The sequence below is a fragment of the Pleuronectes platessa genome, chromosome 23 (assembly GCF_947347685.1).
Source record: "Pleuronectes platessa chromosome 23, fPlePla1.1, whole genome shotgun sequence".
NCBI lineage: Eukaryota > Metazoa > Chordata > Actinopteri > Pleuronectiformes > Pleuronectidae > Pleuronectes > Pleuronectes platessa.
Genome location: NC_070648.1, coordinates 2,599,110 through 2,617,128, shown reverse-complemented (window position 1 = coordinate 2,617,128; position 18,019 = coordinate 2,599,110). Strand labels below are relative to the sequence as shown.

Sequence of the window (18,019 nt, the reverse complement as noted above, 5' to 3'; positions counted from 1 at the left end):
AGATGAGGAAATAAAAGACGAAGAGGAGAGAACGAGATGAGATGAGAGGAGAAAAGAGCAGTGGAAACGATAGAGCAGGTCGGACGGCTAAAAAGGAAAGAGGGCGTATGAGGAGATAAAAGATCAGAAACGAGTGTCGAGAGGAGATAAGAGGAGGAGGAGAATAAGAAGAGACGACTGGGTGAAGATGAGAATAATTAATTTAGGAATAGAAGAGATTATTAAAGGTCAAAGGTTACAGAGAGAGAGAGAGAGAGAGAGAGAGAGAGAGATTGTCTAGTTTTCTTTGTCCAACTTCCTTTTTTTTGTTGTCCTTCACTTGTTCTTGTTTCATAACTCAGCTGCTTCATTCATCAACCCCCCCCCCCCCCCCCCCCCCCGTTCCATTGCTCCATTCCTCATTCATCCCCTTGCACACACTTACACACTCATAGAAACACAATTCATCTCACACACACACACACACATGTGCACTAATGGAGGCGCCGCAGCATCAGTCACATGCAGTAAATTAAGACCCCCCCACACACACGCTGCGATGAGAATAATTCCAGGAGCGTTAAATATTACATGCGGCACGAATATAAAAACCCTGCAGACAAAACGTCTCTTCTCATTCGCCGCCGATTGTTGCTTCATCAAAAATTCAGTAACCGCCGCCGTAACCACGACAGAGAGAAGAACGCAGGACGGACGGACCGGGGGGGGGGGGGGGGGGAGATGTAACCAGACGGAGGACAGGCTACATCTGTACAAATCTATGTCCACACTAACCCGGGGCTTGAAAATGGAGCCCATGAGGAAATGACTGAAACCTGTATCTTCTGTAATGACCAGCAGGGGGCGACTCCACTGGTTGTTTCTAGAGAAGTCTACGAGAAAATGACTTCATCTCGGTCTGACGCCTCCTGAAGGGTTTTAAACTCCACGTCTATGTTTTAGCCAGAAGAATCTGAGAGTAGATATTTCATCGGTTCCACCTGACGCTCGCCGGAATGAAACCGTTTTCCAGAGATCTGCTCTTATCTTCCACTCGGAGGGTTTTTCTCAGGGACTCGTTAGATGATGTTATTGTAGCTGAAGTTCTGAGAGGAGAAGAACAGAATCAGCAGAGGACAGTTTGTTCTGTTCAGACGGGACGAGCGTGATTGAACGTTCACCTGCTTTCAGGCTCATTTCCTGTGTCTCATCCAGATAGCATCACATCAGGCCGACTCTTCAGTGAACATACGTCTTCACAGATTTCTCTTCTGCTTCAATAACATGTTTGTCTGAAGGTTTTTTGCAGAAGAGTTTGATCCTTCACATCGTTTTGAGGTTCACAGAAATCAAAATGACGAGAATTCACCAGATCTAAGTCAAAGGAAAAGTTTTTTTTTTTTCCATCAAGATCCATTTGTTGCACTTGTCATTGATCCTAATAATTTGATTTATGTGATATTAACTGAAAATCTCTGTGAACATCTCAAATATTAATTTCTTCAAACTCAAGTGGTTATTGCCAGATTTCTTAAGGTGCATCTTTTATTATTTTACGTCACATTAAATCATTATTTGTTCTGATTAAAAGTTGATCCCTTCATTTCGAGATGTGTCTTCGCTCTCTGTCAGTTTAAAGTTTCAGTTCTTCTTCTTCTGTCTCCTCAGGTTGTTCGAGACGCTGCAGTCGCTCTTCTGGTCGATATTCGGCCTCTTGAACTTGTACGTCACCAACGTGAAGGCGCGGCACGAGTTCACCGAGTTCGTGGGGGCGACCATGTTCGGGACGTACAACGTGATCTCGCTGGTGGTTCTGCTCAACATGCTGATCGCCATGATGAACAACTCCTACCAGCTCATCGCCGTGAGTCGCACATCACACTGAAATCTGAAGAAACCTCCCACAGCCCCACGTTTGTTGGACTGTCTGTGAGTTTGTTATTGTGAGCTGACCACGTAACCTCCCCCCCCCCCCCCCCCCGTCCCCCAGGACCACGCGGACATCGAGTGGAAGTTCGCCCGCACCAAGCTGTGGATGAGCTACTTCGACGAGGGCGGAACGCTGCCGCCGCCGTTCAACATCATCCCGAGCCCCAAGTCCATGTGGTACCTGCTGGGCTGGCTCCACAACAAGCTGTGCGCCCGGGGCCCGCCGCCGGGGGAGGAGCCGCACAAATGTGAAAACCTCCGAGAGTTCACGGTGAGAGCGACAATTCAACTGCCTGCGTTGTGTACACCTGCTCCTGTTGTGTGTTGGTGTTTTCGACTTGTAAAGATCAGACAGTTACTCTTTTTAAATGATTCTCTGCAGTCTGTTTGTAACTCTCAGTCTATCTAGCTGCCACTAGGGGGCGCAAAACTCAGAACATTTCCAATCGACAGTTCCCGAGGTTTTTCTACACCAGGGTCTGTTTTGATAGTTTAGCTCAGAACTGCAAAAATACTAATTTAAGAAGATTTATGAGAAGATATTTTAGTCGGCGTCGCCGCTCAGAGATAAAGTCTCCTGTTTGTTTGTTTTTCAGATTCTCACCTTTTCACGTTCACATGTTGACAGATCAAAGATGAGTAAATTTCTTTTACAAACCGAATGTGTCCGTGGCATCTTACTTTATAGAGATATATAGCTGTATAATAACATTGTGCAATATCTGCGAATTTTATAAGAATATCGTAAAAAACAAACATAATATGAGTAAAGACATTTAAATGTTTTTGCTGAAATACGTAGCAGGAAAACTATTTTGAAAACTATTCGATCGCTTTGAAGCTTCCAGACATTTTCCTGCTTTATATTCTCAAAATTCACTCTGACATTTTGACGGCTGCAGGAAAAGTTCCAGAAAACGGACTCAGACGTTCGAAGTCGTAAAAAACGACTCAGATTCATTTGAGACAGAAGTTGAACCGTTTGACTAAATCTGCTGGAAATGTTTTTGATGTGTTGAAAAGCTCCAGAACAGCTGCTACACTAAGCTTGTGTCATTTTATCAATTAAAGGCTTCAGAGGAAAATTATGAATCTCATCATTTTATAAAGTATTGTTTGTGTTTTTGGTGCAGAGACGGATAATTAATGCACGAGGCAGGAGGAGCTCGGTTTGAGAATAAAACATCTGAGCAGATTAACTCAGTTCAGAGAAACGGCTCCGGTCACACTGACGGGATAATGTGACTTTACAGGAATAAATAATAACAACAGCCTGAGATCAGCTGTTTGTGTTAGAACAGAGAGAACATCAGTGAATCAACACAGTGCTGGAGCCATACACACACACACACACACACACACACACACACACACACACACACACACACACACACACACGCACACACACACACGGAGTGCAGCTGGCATGTTTACCTCAGCTGAAGTCAGATGAGTTATATAAACCAACCAGCCCACATGGGTCCACAGAGCCGCACTGCAGTGTGTGTGTGTGTGTGTGTGTGTGTGTGTGTGTGTGTGTGTGTGTGTGTGTGTGTGTGTGTGTGTGTGTGTGTGTGTGTGTGTGTGTGTGTGTGTGTGTGTGTGTGTGTGTGTGTGTGTGTGTGTGTGTGTATTGACAGTGTGAGATGTGGAAGGCGATGATCGCTCAGAAGAGGCTGAAGGAAGGCGATAGATTGTTAGAGGAAGTTGTGGGGAGGAGAAATGCAGGTTTGTGTGTGTGTGTGTGTTTGTGTGTGTGTGTATTTGACAGCAGGCAGGTACAGAAGACGAATCAGAAGCTGTTCTCAGTTGACACACCTCTCTTACAGTTCATATATATTATTTAAATTGGCTTCTAGCTCAAATAATCCTTAAGTGAAATCAAATCCTTTTTTAATTTCGTCGTTAATCTAATTCCTTCATCTTTCTTTGTATGAATCACATTTGCTCTTCATGTGCGTCGCTGCAGCTTCGATGAATAAACGAATTTAACGCAGCGAACGCTCCGAGCCTCTCGACTGTATCGTCTCCATCGAGTGAAGAGGTGGAGAGCGGTGTTCTGCTCGTTCCTGTCGCTCTGAGGATTCTGACTCCGGATGAAAAGTAGATGAAGAGCAGGACGCCGCTCTCCACAGAGACACATCTCCACTGAGAGGAGACAGGGAAGTGATTAACTCAGGTTCATTACTCAGCCCCTCTTCTCTACGGAGAGTACAGTCAGTTTCACACCAGCTCTCTTTCCATGTCTCTGCTCCAGCGACACCTAGTGGCCGGAGGTGTTATGATTTCTGCTCGTCCGTATGCTCGCCTCATTCTGGTGAAAAGTGCCGAAACGTCGCATTTTAACATGATCTTGTTGTTATCTTTGCAGGAACGACACGCTGACAGTCTGATACAGAACCAGCACTACCAGGTCTGTATGTGTGTGTTTTTGTGTGTGTGTGTGTGTGTTTGTGGTAAAACGTGCTCTCGGGTGTCGGGAGTGACGTGTGTTGATGAACGGTTCAGAGGTTCTGAGGACGTGGATTCAATAAAGTGAAGATTGAAAAGCTGTCACAGAGAAACACAGTTTACCTGGAGTTTCAGACACACACACGCACACACACACACACACACACACACACACACACATACACACACACACACACACACAAAAACTCAGAACAGATTGCATCTCCCTCAGGCATCTTGCTGTGTCAGTGTCCAAACCAACACCAGCTCCCTGTGGGCCTCAGTGTGTGTGTGTCTCTTTGTGTGTGTGTGTGTGTGTCTGTGTGTGTCCAGTTGTTCCTCACATTAAAGAAGCCCTGTGGAGTTTTCTTGTACACACCAGTTGTTTGTGTCCTTGTGGCAAAATAAACACGTCAAGTCAATTTCCTTCATCATGAAACATTTAAAGCCCCTGTGAAGTATCAGGTTGGTCTCACCTGCAGGGGGCGCTGGTGTCCGCATGACGCCTCAGCTCGTTTTTGTATTAAAATATTATTTAACGTACACTTTGAATTTAATTAGTTGGTTCCATGTCCCGTGTGGAAACATGGAGGAGGAGGCAGAGTTTATGAGCTATCCTGCAGCCTACCACCAGGGGGCGATCCAGCTGTTTTGGCTTCCCTTTCAAAAGCTAAGATGTCGTCCATGTGGGCAGGAGAACAATCGGTTCTTTATTAATCTTTAACTCTCTGGAGGTTTTTTGAGAGAATTTGTTCCTCACATCATCTGAAGCCTGAGCTCTCGTCTTGTGACACCTCGGCTCTGGCAGCGACGACCAGCGGCGCCAACGCCAAGTACTTTTTAATTTGGCGCCGTCGGCTGTTGAGCTCTGATTCACGTCCATGTTTAGTTTAGTTTTTTTCGGAGGAGGTTGTCGGGATCTGTCCGTCACTTTAACGGAGCGCTGAGCTGGCAGCGGCGAGAGTGACAGCTCGCCAGACCGTCCTGTTTGGCAGTCACAGGTGTTGACTGTGGGAGGATGCAGTGTGTGTGTTTGTGTGTTTGTGTGTGTGTGTGTGTGTGTGTGTGTGTGTGGTTGTGTGTTTCCACCCACTGAACACCAACTGCTGGTGGATTTGTCTTCGCTCTTCAGATCAATCAGGGTCACTCGCGTCATTGGCTGATTTAATAATGAGACAATAACATTTGAATTCATCAGTTCCTTCATTTTATTCATCGCAGAGAAATACTTGGTGTGGGTTGTTTCTCACGTGTGTTTTATGTCCTGAAAACATTAAATATATATTCTATTATTATATTTACTGCAACATGTGACTGACATTTCCTTTAAGTTTACTTTTCCTTGAGTGAAAGACTAGTTTGAAAACGTTGAGGACTCTTTCCAGAGTTTGGTCTTTCTATTGGAGATCAGGACTTATTGATCACAGGTTCAGATCCGAGTGCGAGCGAGTGTTTAGAGTGAGAGCAGAGAGAAATCTGAGAGAGAAATCGATAAGTGCTGCTCTCAACCTGAAAGACCAGCCTCTGGAATAGAGAGAGGAGAGAAATACAGAAGGCATTTTGTTTATATCCATATTTAACAATCATTTTAATCTCATAAAGCAGCTTGTAACTGTTTTAAAAGGAAAAATGAATTAAATCAACGTTATTATTCTTACACTTTAAGTTAAAACTCAATCTTCAAAACAAGAAAACAGAAGGATTGTTAAATATGAATGAAATATTAAAGTATCATTGAGTGAGCGTGTTCAGTAACCATGGTCCTTGTCCCTCGCAGGAAGTGATCCGGAGCCTGGTGAAGAGGTACGTGGCGGCCATGATACGCAGCGCCAAGACGGACGAGGGGCTGACGGAGGAGAACTTCAAGGTGAAGCATTTTGTTTATCAGCTTGAGTCGAAGCCTTAGACTCAGATTTAAAGGTTTAAGCATCGCCTGCTCACGCCATTCTCTCTTAGAAGAACAATTCATCATCACAGCCCAATGAATCCTGGGAAATGTTTCTAAAGGATTTTAAAAAAAACTTCAAAATGAAACAGTCTAATCCTGCGCTGTGACACAATCGGTCTTTAAATGCAGCCGGACACAGCTCTAGAAATAAAGACCTCTTATAAACTTGTCTATAGATATATCTGTAAGAATGGAACAGGTTTTATTGATGCCTGAGTTTATAGAAACATTCAGGAGAGGTTCTTTGCTTTATCCAAATCCACTGCGTCATAAATTATTCTGATGTGATTTAACTTGTGGAGGCTGCTCCCATGATGCATCTGGAGCCGAGGCCGGGCTTTGAAATGGAAAGTTCCTTTGGGCTTTATCGGCGTAAAATCCACATCAGGTGCAGATCAGACTGAATCACTGTGACTATGTGTGTGTGTGTGTGTGTGTGTGTATGTGGGTGTGTGTGTGTGTGTGTTAAAGTAAATCACTTGTGTTATTCTCTGAGGAGTGAAGCTGTGTTTGGATCCCAAATGGCAAAAGTGATACAGAGAAAAAGCTTTTATTTTAAGTAACAAATATTCATCGAGCCAGTCCAGTACATTTTCATATAAAAAACATCACGTTATTATTTGTTCCATATTCTTAATACTCACATTGTTTCTGTCTCTCTCTCTTTTTCCAGGAGCTGAAACAGGACATCTCCAGTTTCCGCTACGAGGTCCTTGATCTCCTCGGCAATCGGCGCCCCCCCCGGCGGCACTACTCCTCCTCCAGCGAGACCATGAGAGACGATGGCGCCATGGCGTCGGAGGATGACAGCGAATCGGGTGAGGGCGGCGGAGGCTGTGGATTTGGAGGCCAGAGGTCAAAGGGCGTGACTTTCATGACCCCGCTGGACGATGAGGTGAGGCCGGCGCCCCCCCTCAGCGTGTCGGCTCTGGTGCGCTCCATCTCCGGAATGACCCGGAAAGAAGGCGGGGCCGAGCGTGAGGAGGGGGAGCTGGAGGAGGGCATCGGATGGGGGGAAGAGGAGGAGGAAGAGGAGGGGATACCAAAGAGCAATGGGCTGAAGACGACCGTCATCCCTCCGTCCTCCACCACCGTCCTCCCCTTGCCTTCGTCATCGTTCTCCTCCTCGCTCTCAACGTCGCTCGCCCGCACGAGGAGTCGTCTGCAGCGGATCTCGGCTCCGAGCGCTAAGACGGACTCCTTCAGACGCCTCTCCTACCTGTTCTCTCGCTCCAAACGCAAAGGGCCTCCCTCGCCTCTCCCCCTGCAGTCTCCGCCCTCCTACACCATCTCAGACGGGCTGCTCCGCCCCCTCGGGAGCCACAGCCACAGCCACTCCGACTTCGGACTCAGTAACGTGACCAGAAGCGAGACCCACCTGCACGAGGTGGGCCGCTCCGTCGACATCAGCAACCCCCTCGTTCTCCCCGCGGAGAACGAACGGGAGGGACTCGCTCCTGGCCCTGCCCCTCCCGCCCCCCTGCCCCTGCCAATCCCTGCACTGTGCTTCCAACATGTCCGAGTCCAGCTCTCGCCTCCTGGACTCCAGCGAGGACGTTTTCCAGGGCGTGAGCATGGGAGGAGCGGGCGAGGGAGGAGTGGACGACAGAGGGGGAAGAGGAGGGCTGATGATGATGGGCGGGTGGGTGGGGCCGTGCGATGATGTCATAGAGGACAGCTGTGAGGTCATAGAGGACTCGGTCACCACGCAGCTATAGGAGCAAGGGACGACCAGACTGTTTTTCTTTGTTTGTTTGTTTTTTCAAAATGGACGAACACGTTCAGAGCAAGGGGAACAGAGAGAGAGGTGGTGGGGGGGGGGGGGGGGGGGGTTGTTTTTCCAAGAATGGAGCGGGTTCTAAAGGCCGGTGTCATCGACAGTCCTCCAATGGCAGATCTTTATAAAGACCGTTTGTCAACATCACACAGACACGCCCCCTGTACGAGTTAGCAAACAAGCTACATAGCATCAGGCGCTAAAACGTGACACTGTAAATAAAGATGGACGACGCGTCTCCGCTTTCCAAAAATGAAGCTAACGAGTTAATCAAAGCTGTTTATCGTGATGTGACACCTCGTTTCTCAAACCATCTTAAATAACATTTTAGTTAACGTGACTTTTACTAGTTTGGTCCATGCCCCATGCTCTAACATGGAGGAGGCGGGCTTCATGGCCTAGTCTGCAGTCAGCCACCAGGTGGTGATAGAGAGGATTCTGCTTCACTTGTCGTCCATCTTTATTTACAGTCCATGTAACCCACAGAGCTTCTGAGTGAACAAACTGAGCAAACAAGCATCAGTGCGATGGTTTTCAAGCTTTTCTGGAATATGAGATTTTGGAAAATGAGAAATCTTTGCTTCACGATCATTCAGATTTGAATCGACCTTGATTTAATTTCGTCACCGTCTGTTTCATTGTGTCAAATGGTTTCCAAGCTGCTCAGGGTTTGTTTCGTTGTCGTTTCGCAGCTGACGTCTGACCGAGCTGCTGGAACGTCACCACCAGGTCAACGTCCATCTTCTCATGACACATCAAGATGAAACTGTCTTTATAAACGTCGGCCGTGTTCCACGCATGCCACGAGAGAACCACGGAGAGTACAACTTTTTATTTCCTCTGGGAGATTGGAATGCGCATGATGATTATTATGGGATTAACCAGGAGCCAAAGCAACTTTCCAGGAGGGAAGTAGAAGAATCCTTTCTGTTTCCAGCTGCCGTCTTTCCCTTTAACGTCATGGAACAAAAATGGAATCAAATCGTTTTCAAATCTCTGGAATTAGACGGACCGACCGTTAAACTTCAGCCAAATGAGACAGAACAAGTCCCGCTTTATACTTTGCAAAAAAAAAAATATATATATATATATATCTATACACATATATCAGGACGAATGGAAATGGAATAACTTCCCCTTTAACTCTTCATGGATTTAAACCTTGACCGAATCACTGGGATGAAATGGAAACGGCATGGAACCATTGCTCTGCTGTCGATAGCCTGCACCCTCTCTCTGCATCAACAAGGGCCAAGGAACTTTACTTTATCCTAATAACAGTTATACTAGTAATAATAGTAATAATAAGAGACTTTGAATAATAATGATAATAATAATAATTCTGGTTTCTAAAGACTGTCTTTGCTTCTCTTTGAGTTGCCTGTGTTATCCTGGCTTCTCGTTCAGCTCTTCCTTAACAAGTACACTTTAACCTGATGAAGAAGAACACGCGGGGATGTTTGCTGTGAGCAGGAGGATGGATGGATGAGTGGATGAGTGGATGAGTGGGTGGAAAGGAGGAGAGGAAAGAAGAAGAGAGATGATTGGAAAGGAACGCGGGACGTTTTCTGGAGGGAAAGTCGAGCGGACGAATAGAAACGAGTTTGCCTTTCTATCAATTTTGGGGAAAAAATCTATTTTAAAGGGAAATTTCACCAGAATTTCATCATGACTTTTTTTTATCTTCTTCTTCTTCTTCTTCTTGAAGTCGCTCGGTGCGGCGGCTTCAAACGGTCGGCATGAGCAGAGGCTGTAGAATTTTACTATGGTTAATATACGACTGTCAGCAGTGAAGTAGAGAAATTATGCATGTCTGATAAAACACACACACAGACACACACACAGACACACACACAGACACACACACAGACACACACACTCTGATGTGACGAGCAGCTCCCGGCCAAATGTTTTGCCCTTTATGAGATCTCCCTTGTGTCTTCATTCCCATCCTTCTTCACCCCTCCATTGTTTTCTCCTCCTCCCCCCCTCACCTGTCTTTTCAGAACCTCCTCCATGACCTCCACCACACACACACACACACACACACACACACACCGTGACCTCACCCCCGCCAGCTGTCTTGGCGGCGGCGGCTTCAACCCGTCGCTGAATCACTGTTCCCCAAAAATGTCACGGTGTAACCATGGCGACCTGATTCCTCGCTCAGCAGGCTGTAATGATGATGTCACATGTCAGACGCCGCCGGGGGGTGGGGGGGGGGGCAGCTAAGTGGTTAGCGTCGACAGAAACTCTCTTTTTATATAAACACAATTAGTTTTATGTCACAAACAAGTGAAAGAGACTAATTTAAAACGGTAGAGTGAAAGAGTTGGACGACTTAAACCCCCGGAGATTTAAAAAAAAAAATCTAAAACGACATCAGCAGCGTTAGAAAGAAAACGAGGCCGGACGCCAGGCAGATTTAAAACTGAAATATATTAGTGTGGACGCCGGCTGACAGAGAAGCTGCATAAAGGAACACAGAGGGAGACGTTGAAGGACGTTCGTCTATTCAGCATAAATTTAAAATTCGGTCGTGCTACAAGGTCTGATCCCTGAGCAGCGCCCTCTAGTGGAATCCTCCAGTAACATCACCTGATCGCCTGAGCTCAGCCGTCGTCCAACGAACCAAAGAACCAAAGATCAGGAAGCTGCAGCTGCTCGTCACTTTATCAGGAACCACAGAGCAGGAAGCATGGGGGGGGGGGGGTTACCGTGGCAACCGGCCTGAGAGCTGCGACCTGAGAATCCGGGGGGGGGGGGGGGGGGGTGCACCAGAGGGGTCTGTAATCAATCACACCTCATCAATTGCCGTGACAACCGCGGGTCATTCGAGTGTCATCTGGGAAACGAGGATTTAAAAAATGTAAAACACTCAGAAAGGGCTTTTATTTTGAAATAAATTGTCTCTTATGAACAGTCAGGACACACACACACACACACACACACACACACACACACACACATTGAAAGGTTTCATCGAAGTTTCTTGTGGGGGGGGGGGATTTATCATATTTGTCAAGTCAACAAACTGTGTTCAGATCTTTTTCTTCATCACAATAAGAATCGACCTTCACGACTTGATCTCACGTGGATTCAAAGTTTCAAACTCTCTCTCTCGTGTCTCAGGAGTTTCGACGTCTGCACCTGTCAATCAGGAAGTTTCATTCAGCTTTTATAGCATCAACCTCTTCAAATTTGAGAGAAACATAAAAGAGTTGACGTGCACTCAGGGCCAGGTTCATGACTCACACTGCAGCCAGCCACCAGGGGGCGACCCAGATGTTTTGGTTTCACTTTTAGGAGTTTCATAATCAAACCCATCACATCATGTTCATTTTGTTGTAAAGGGCTGAAAGGATTCGGTGCAGCTACTCCTCACACACTCACACACATACACACACACACACACACACACACACACACACACACACACACACACACACACACACAGTATATTACAGTACATATATATGGCATCATTCAGGTTCCCCTCTCACCTTCTAAAGGGATTTTGAGCTTTAAAAATAAAAACCTGTCCTTGTTTTTCTTAATTTTTTTGGGATTTCCACATGGATGAATGTATGACTGTGTTATTTTTCTAGAAGCGGACGGCTAGCGCACGTTGTTGACTCTTTAATAAAGGCATCCTTAGAAAACTGGGCTGTGGTCGGACTGTTTATTGATCGGCAATGAGGAGTTTTCACGCATTCACGCATAAAACAACAAAAAAAACATGATATTTCATTTTAAACCTGGTTTTCTGATGTTTGAGATTTTACCTCGTTCTGCTGGTGATGGACGGACGCACAGCTGTGGATGTTTGGTGCTTTTGAAAGTTGCTGAATGGAACCTTTATTTGTTTGAACACACAGAACGTGGTTGTGGGTTCGTCCTCGTTGTGTCGGAGTCTTTTAACGACACGAGGTTGTCGTGTCACCGGCGCAGTTCAGTGTTTAAACTGATGAAAGCTTTTTATCTGTGTTCAGAGCAGCTGAGCGTTTCATCAACCTGCATCAGCTGAATGTGTTTGTGTTATTACGACCGAGGAGAGGAGCAGCAGCGAGAGAGGGAGAGAGAGAGGATAGTGGAGAGTTTTTCTTTATTTAACAAAGCCCTCGCTCGCCCATTGTGTGGGCAGCACCACTGAATAAAAACCAGCTTTCATCTCCCTCTCTCTCTTTCTGTCCTCTACATTTTCCTCCCCTCCACCAACTCAGTGTCAAGTCCTGCTATGAGACAGTCATCTCTGTGTGTGTGTGTGTGTGTGTGTGTGTGTGTGTGTGTGTGTGTGTGTGTGTGTGTGTGTGTGTGTGTGTGTGTGTGTGTGTGTGTGTGTGTGTGTGTGTGTGTGTGTGTGTGTGTGTGTGTGTGTGTGTGTGTGTGTGTGTCTGTGTGTGTGTGTGTGTGTGTCTGAGTGTCTGAGGGGGTATCACTTGCATTACAGGGACACTACAAAAAATATGTTTAGTGAAGGCATTAAGGTTTTAGATTTAGGTTCAGATAAGGGTAAGGTTAAATTTAAGTAAAGTGTGTGTGTAGTTCAGTAATAAACTGAAGCTCCTCTCAGAGAACTATTATTAAACTACTGTGATATGCTTTTATCCCATTGTGCCGTGAAACACACACACACACATACACACAAGTGTGTCAGTCCTGCAGCGGAGTTTTATGAACAATTTTACTTTTTAATTTTATTTATTAACTGTTGATACATTTAAGTCTTAGTATTACAATTTTTGATTGTTTTCACTGAGTTGTTATTTTATTAATTTTATTAATTATAAGTATTATTATACACACATACATGTATTATTATACACACATATATAAATGAACACGGACAGACACACAAGTATACACATGCATGTATCCTATTTATTTTTTGTCCTTATATATTTAGAAAAACTGTAGAGAGCTGAACGTCTATCCCAAAACTCTGAGAGAGAGAGAGAGAGAGAGAGAGAGAGAGAGAGAGAGAGAGAGAGAGAGAGAGAGAGAGAGAGAGAGAGAGAGAGAGAGAGAGATTTACATAACCACTGGTATACTGTACATTGTGCATTTGTGTGGCGCCCTCTGCTGGTTGAGACTGAACATTGCAAAACAGCTTTTAAAATGAAGGGTGACGATCATGCTGCTGAATACACCAAATCACCTTTAATAAAAAAATTTAGAACAGTTTTGTTTAAAATATATTTACATTATTGTTGTTTTTTAACATAAAGCTATTTCAACATTAGAAGATATTTAACAAATGGTTGAGTTCCTGTCTGTCTCCTAAATGTTCATCAGAGTGAGACATCTCGCATCGTTCCGCTCTCTAATCCCTCCCCCTCCTTCCATTGGTCCACCTCCACCTCTCTGATTGGTCCGGAGCGCCGCGCCAAGGCGGAAGTGAGGACCCCTACACGGAAGCAGCGGAGGAGGATGTGAAAACAGAGAAAAGGGAGAAATAACGAGTCTCCTGCGGGATTTAAAACGCAGAACATCGTGTTTTCACGCAGAAACACGGTCTGACGTCAGCGCAGAAATGATTCTAGCGACGTGCGCGTGTTTTCTGCTGGTGGTTTGTTCGGCGGCCGCAGCGAAGGAGGCAGGAGACGATGAGTGGGTTCATCTGCCGAACAAGTGTGAAGGTAACGGTCCCGCATCTTTACCGGATCTCATCCGGTTCGTGCTTCTTAACAGGTTCAATAGATCTATAATAAAAGAGTTGTTGTTTCCTCTGAGGTGAAAGATCCTGAGGTTTGAAATTCACTGATGAGTCACTCACTGTCTAATCTCTATACAGAATCAATATATATATATTTATATATATTCAATTCAAGTTTATTTGTTTACATTATAATATACATGATATCAAAGCTCTTTACATAGAAGATCAAAACCTTGAAAGTTCTAGAGAGAGAGAGAGAGAGAGAGAGAGAGACTATTAATAGAAGTGAAGAGGTTATTATATATTGGACTTTTCTTCTCTCACTATTGATAAAACCATAATAATATTGTCTTCATTGTTTATATAGCCTGAAAACTCATTCATGTGATCAATACAAATGTTAAACACAACGGAACTAACATTTATTTGTCATATTGCTTTCATTTGTTAATTTGAAATATTGATATGATATTAAAAAGTGTGTGCGTGTGTGTGTGTGTTTGTTTGTGTTTTCAGTCTGTAAGTTTGTCAGCATTGAGATGAAGTCAGCGTTCGATGAGACGGGGAAGACGAAAGAAGTGATCGGCAGGAACTATCGCTTCATCGACAGCAAGGGGGCGCCACCTATCAAATACGTCAAGTCGTAAGTGTGTGTCTGTGTGTTGTCATCATTTGTGAAGTGTCTCCATTTTCCATCTCATGGTGATTTTATACAAACAATCGCAGAATAAGAAAAGACAATTTGAGAAAACATGATTCAGTTTAGTTTTTACACAGAAATGAAACCTGAGGCCCTGATGTCTATGTTAGGAAACAGACACACACACACACACACACACACACACACACACACACACACACACACAGATGTCAGGTTCAGTTCCTCTAGAACAGAGAAGCTGTGAAAACACAAGTTTCAAGACTAACACATCCGTGTGTGTCTGTGCAGGGACCTCCGATTCATCGAGGTCATAGAGAATGTGTGTCAGCGGCTGCTGGAGTACAATCTGCACAAGGAGCGAACCGGCAGCAACCGCTTCGCCAAGGTCAGTGTGTGGGTGTGTGTGTGTGTGGGGGTGTGTGTGTCGGTTTGTGGTTTGGATTCTTCAGGTTGTGTTGAGCTGCGGTTTGAAGTTATTTCTAACAGAGATGGAATCTGTGTGATGGGATTTAATCCTGTGATGTAAGTCTGTGTAAAGTTTCATGATGTGTGTGTGTGTGTGTGTGTGTACAGGGCATGTCGGAGACCTTCTCCACGCTTCACGGTTTGGTGAACAAAGGCGTGAACGTGGTGATGGATATTCCCTTCGAGCTGTGGAACGAGACCTCGGCGGAGGTGGCCGACCTCAAGAAGCAGGTGTGAGAACAGAATCGACCAAAACACTGCAGCTGAAATGTTTAGATCTTTATATGGAAATGGTCTCGTTCCTGTTTAGCTCCTTGTTTTGAGTCAGACTCATGATGTCTCTCTTACTCTCAGTGTGACGTGCTGGTGGAGAGATATGAGGACGTGATTGAAGACTGGTACAAAGGAACTCAAGAGGAAGATCTGACCACGTTGCTGTGTGAGAAACATGCTCTGAAAGGACAAGACACAGGTAACACACACAAACACACACACGTCTGTTTACCAGCTTCTTTTTTATGTTCTTCCAGACTTTCTCATGCTTATATTATTTTGTTATATTACTTCCCATTTATGTCACATCACCAATGTACGTGAGTGGTCATGTGATGTTATGAGGTGTGTTGTTGTGGTTGTTTATTTTTAAAATTTGTGATTTTCATTTGTTGTTCCCTTTACTTTTCTCCTCCAGCTTGTCTGGGCGAGGACTGGAAGGCGAAGAAGAAGGGCGACCAGGCCGCCATCGCCGAGGACAAGAAGAAGAAGAAAAAGAAGAAGGGGAAGGCCGGAGCAGAGGGGGGAGACGGCAGCTCGGAGGGAGAGAAGGTGGCCAAGAAGAAGAAGGAGAAGAAAATGAAGAAGAAGAAAAAGAGCAAAGCTCCGGTGGAGAAGACGGACGGAGGGGCGTCGTCGGACGAGGGGATCCAGCCTCAGGTGCTTCTGTCTGGGAAGAAGACGGAGCTGTGAGCCCCTCTCTCTGGATCAAATCTTTTAAAGTGAAACTCTCAGTAAAAAGACGTCTGACGCTTCTGAAGCTTCTTCTTCTTCTGAGGCTGACACATGTTGCACTGTTACATTCGTTTCATTCAAATAACAGAATCTTTAATATTCAGTTTCATGACATTTTTTTGTCTCTGCGGCAGAAAATTCAGATTCATCTGTATCTCAACTCGTGAATACAGAACAAGCTACCTGTAGGATTTAGCATCTGTTCAATCAGTTGATCAACTGGAAATGAATCAACAATTTGGTTTGTTTTAAATCATTATTAAGGAAAAAGAAACCTGGTCACAGCCTCTGGAGTGTGAAGATGTTTTCTGTTTTATATGAAGAAGGGAAATTACAAACATCTGCAGAATAATAATGAACATTTCTCTCCATTTAATGACATTTTATCAAGTGAAATATTGATAAAATATATAAAAATTATCATCAAAACAAAAGCAAACCACGAAGCAGTAAAAGTTAATTTACTGTGAAACAAAATACTGTTAAACTGCCTTTTTTCTGATTCCGTGAGAATCACAGTCAAAGTGCTGCGATGATCTTTCTTTACTTTTCTTCTCTCAGATGAATGTAGATGTTTTTTTTTAATGTTTCATGTCTTTTAATGAATAATGTGAATTTATGTGTTTGTTGAGTTTTTGCATCTTTTGTCTCATCTGCTGTAAAATTCCATTCCAGTTGAAAACTGAGAATTTTTCTTTTGGGAATTTGTTTTGAAAATGTAATGTATATTTTCAGCTCTGTGGTACCAACATGATAATGTGATATTTAATTGAAACTCAAATAGACGAGGCTTCTCCTGGTGATATTTAACAAACCTTTATCATCTGCTCATGAAAATAATGTTTCATGATTTATTTCAATTTCATTTTCTGGCAGAATTAAGATGTTGAGGCTTCAGTTCCGCTCATTTTTTAAATGTCATTGATTTGTGTTGCTGTAATTTCCCATGTATTGTTTTGTGTGTTTGCTTGATGTTGAAAAGCTGCTATTTAAGGCGTGTGTGTGTTTCTATAGATTTTTATTCAGAAGTAAGATGCTGGATGTGTTTTGTTGGAGTTGCTTCACATCAGAGGATCAATAAACACAGGTTTGAAAAAACACCTCGTACAAGTTCTGCTTTTATATTGAAAATCTACTAAAAACTGCGACATGATCAAGTTTTGTTGTAATTATAAGCAGTCAAATAACTGCATGGGTGCAATGTACACGATTGACCGCCAGAGGGAGACATCGGTCTGAATTTACCATTAACTACGTTGGAGACACTATAAAAGAGAAGGAAAAAACTAATATAAATAAATCATTTCTGTTCAAATTAAATCAGTGGTTCAACGTGAAATAAACACACTTTAAAATACAATCCCAGTTTGTCTAATTCCAGTAACAAACAATTTATCTTTAAGACAATCAGATGTTTAAAAAAAACCTTAATATCATCGTTGTGCTTTTGTCAAATCAAAAGAAAGATGGCGTTCTACAACCGATAATCTTTATCAGAACAGAGGAAATCTTAAACACAAAATCTATTTAAGTAAAAATGTTATTGTCTTGCAGTTACAGCCTCCAGCCACTGGGAGGTACTGCAGCGCCCTCACTGTTTATTTCTGGTCCATGTTTCAAACTGTTTCATTATCTTTTATATAAACTGTGAATATAATTTAAACAATCGCGTTTCCTGAAATCAGAAGAAATATTTCCTTGAATTTCTGTCAATATGAAAAATATCATCTCCAGAATGAGCCGATAATGGGCGTGGTAATTGCAAACAAGGGGCGTGGCTTCAGGTGAAGACTTCCTCTACCCATGATTCCTCACTGCACTCACCTTTAGCAGGTGCTAAATAACGTTAGCTCAAAATGTTTCACATGTTTAAATTTATTTGGCTTTGACAGTTTTACAAAGTCTGAGGAAAGATGGCGTTGGAAGAACACACCTGCTCCCGTGCTTCTGATTGGAGGAGGCGGACGCACGTGGACCGACATGTTTGAGCTCAGGAAGAAGAACACGTGTTTCTATTTGACCGGAAATGAACTTTTATGAACGTTAACTTCTCAGGACCCAACATCATGGACCCATCAGCTTCCTGTCATCATCGAAGGTAAACGTCACCGGCGGTTTTATGTATATGTATATGTGTATGTG

General features: G+C 44.0%; 2 protein-coding genes across 2 annotated transcripts in view; both read left to right on the top strand.

The window, feature by feature from the left end:
* The window catches only part of trpc5a (transient receptor potential cation channel, subfamily C, member 5a), a 56,407-nt gene extending 48,382 nt beyond the window's left edge, over positions 1-8,025 (top strand). Inside the window, 6 exon segments of the mRNA XM_053416673.1 lie at positions 1,648-1,843; positions 1,970-2,179; positions 4,280-4,321; positions 6,137-6,226; positions 6,981-7,721; positions 7,723-8,025. Coding sequence (XP_053272648.1) covers positions 1,648-1,843; positions 1,970-2,179; positions 4,280-4,321; positions 6,137-6,226; positions 6,981-7,721; positions 7,723-8,025 — 1,582 coding nt within the window.
* Positions 8,026-13,466: 5,441 nt separating this feature from the next.
* cnpy3 (canopy FGF signaling regulator 3) lies at positions 13,467-16,977 on the top strand. The gene is made up of 6 exons (XM_053416448.1): positions 13,467-13,723; positions 14,260-14,386; positions 14,693-14,789; positions 14,978-15,100; positions 15,224-15,341; positions 15,561-16,977. Exons 1-6 carry the CDS (start codon positions 13,618-13,620, stop codon positions 15,833-15,835), a joined length of 846 nt encoding a protein of 281 aa, XP_053272423.1. The 5' UTR covers positions 13,467-13,617; the 3' UTR covers positions 15,836-16,977.
* Positions 16,978-18,019: the final 1,042 nt, after the last annotated feature.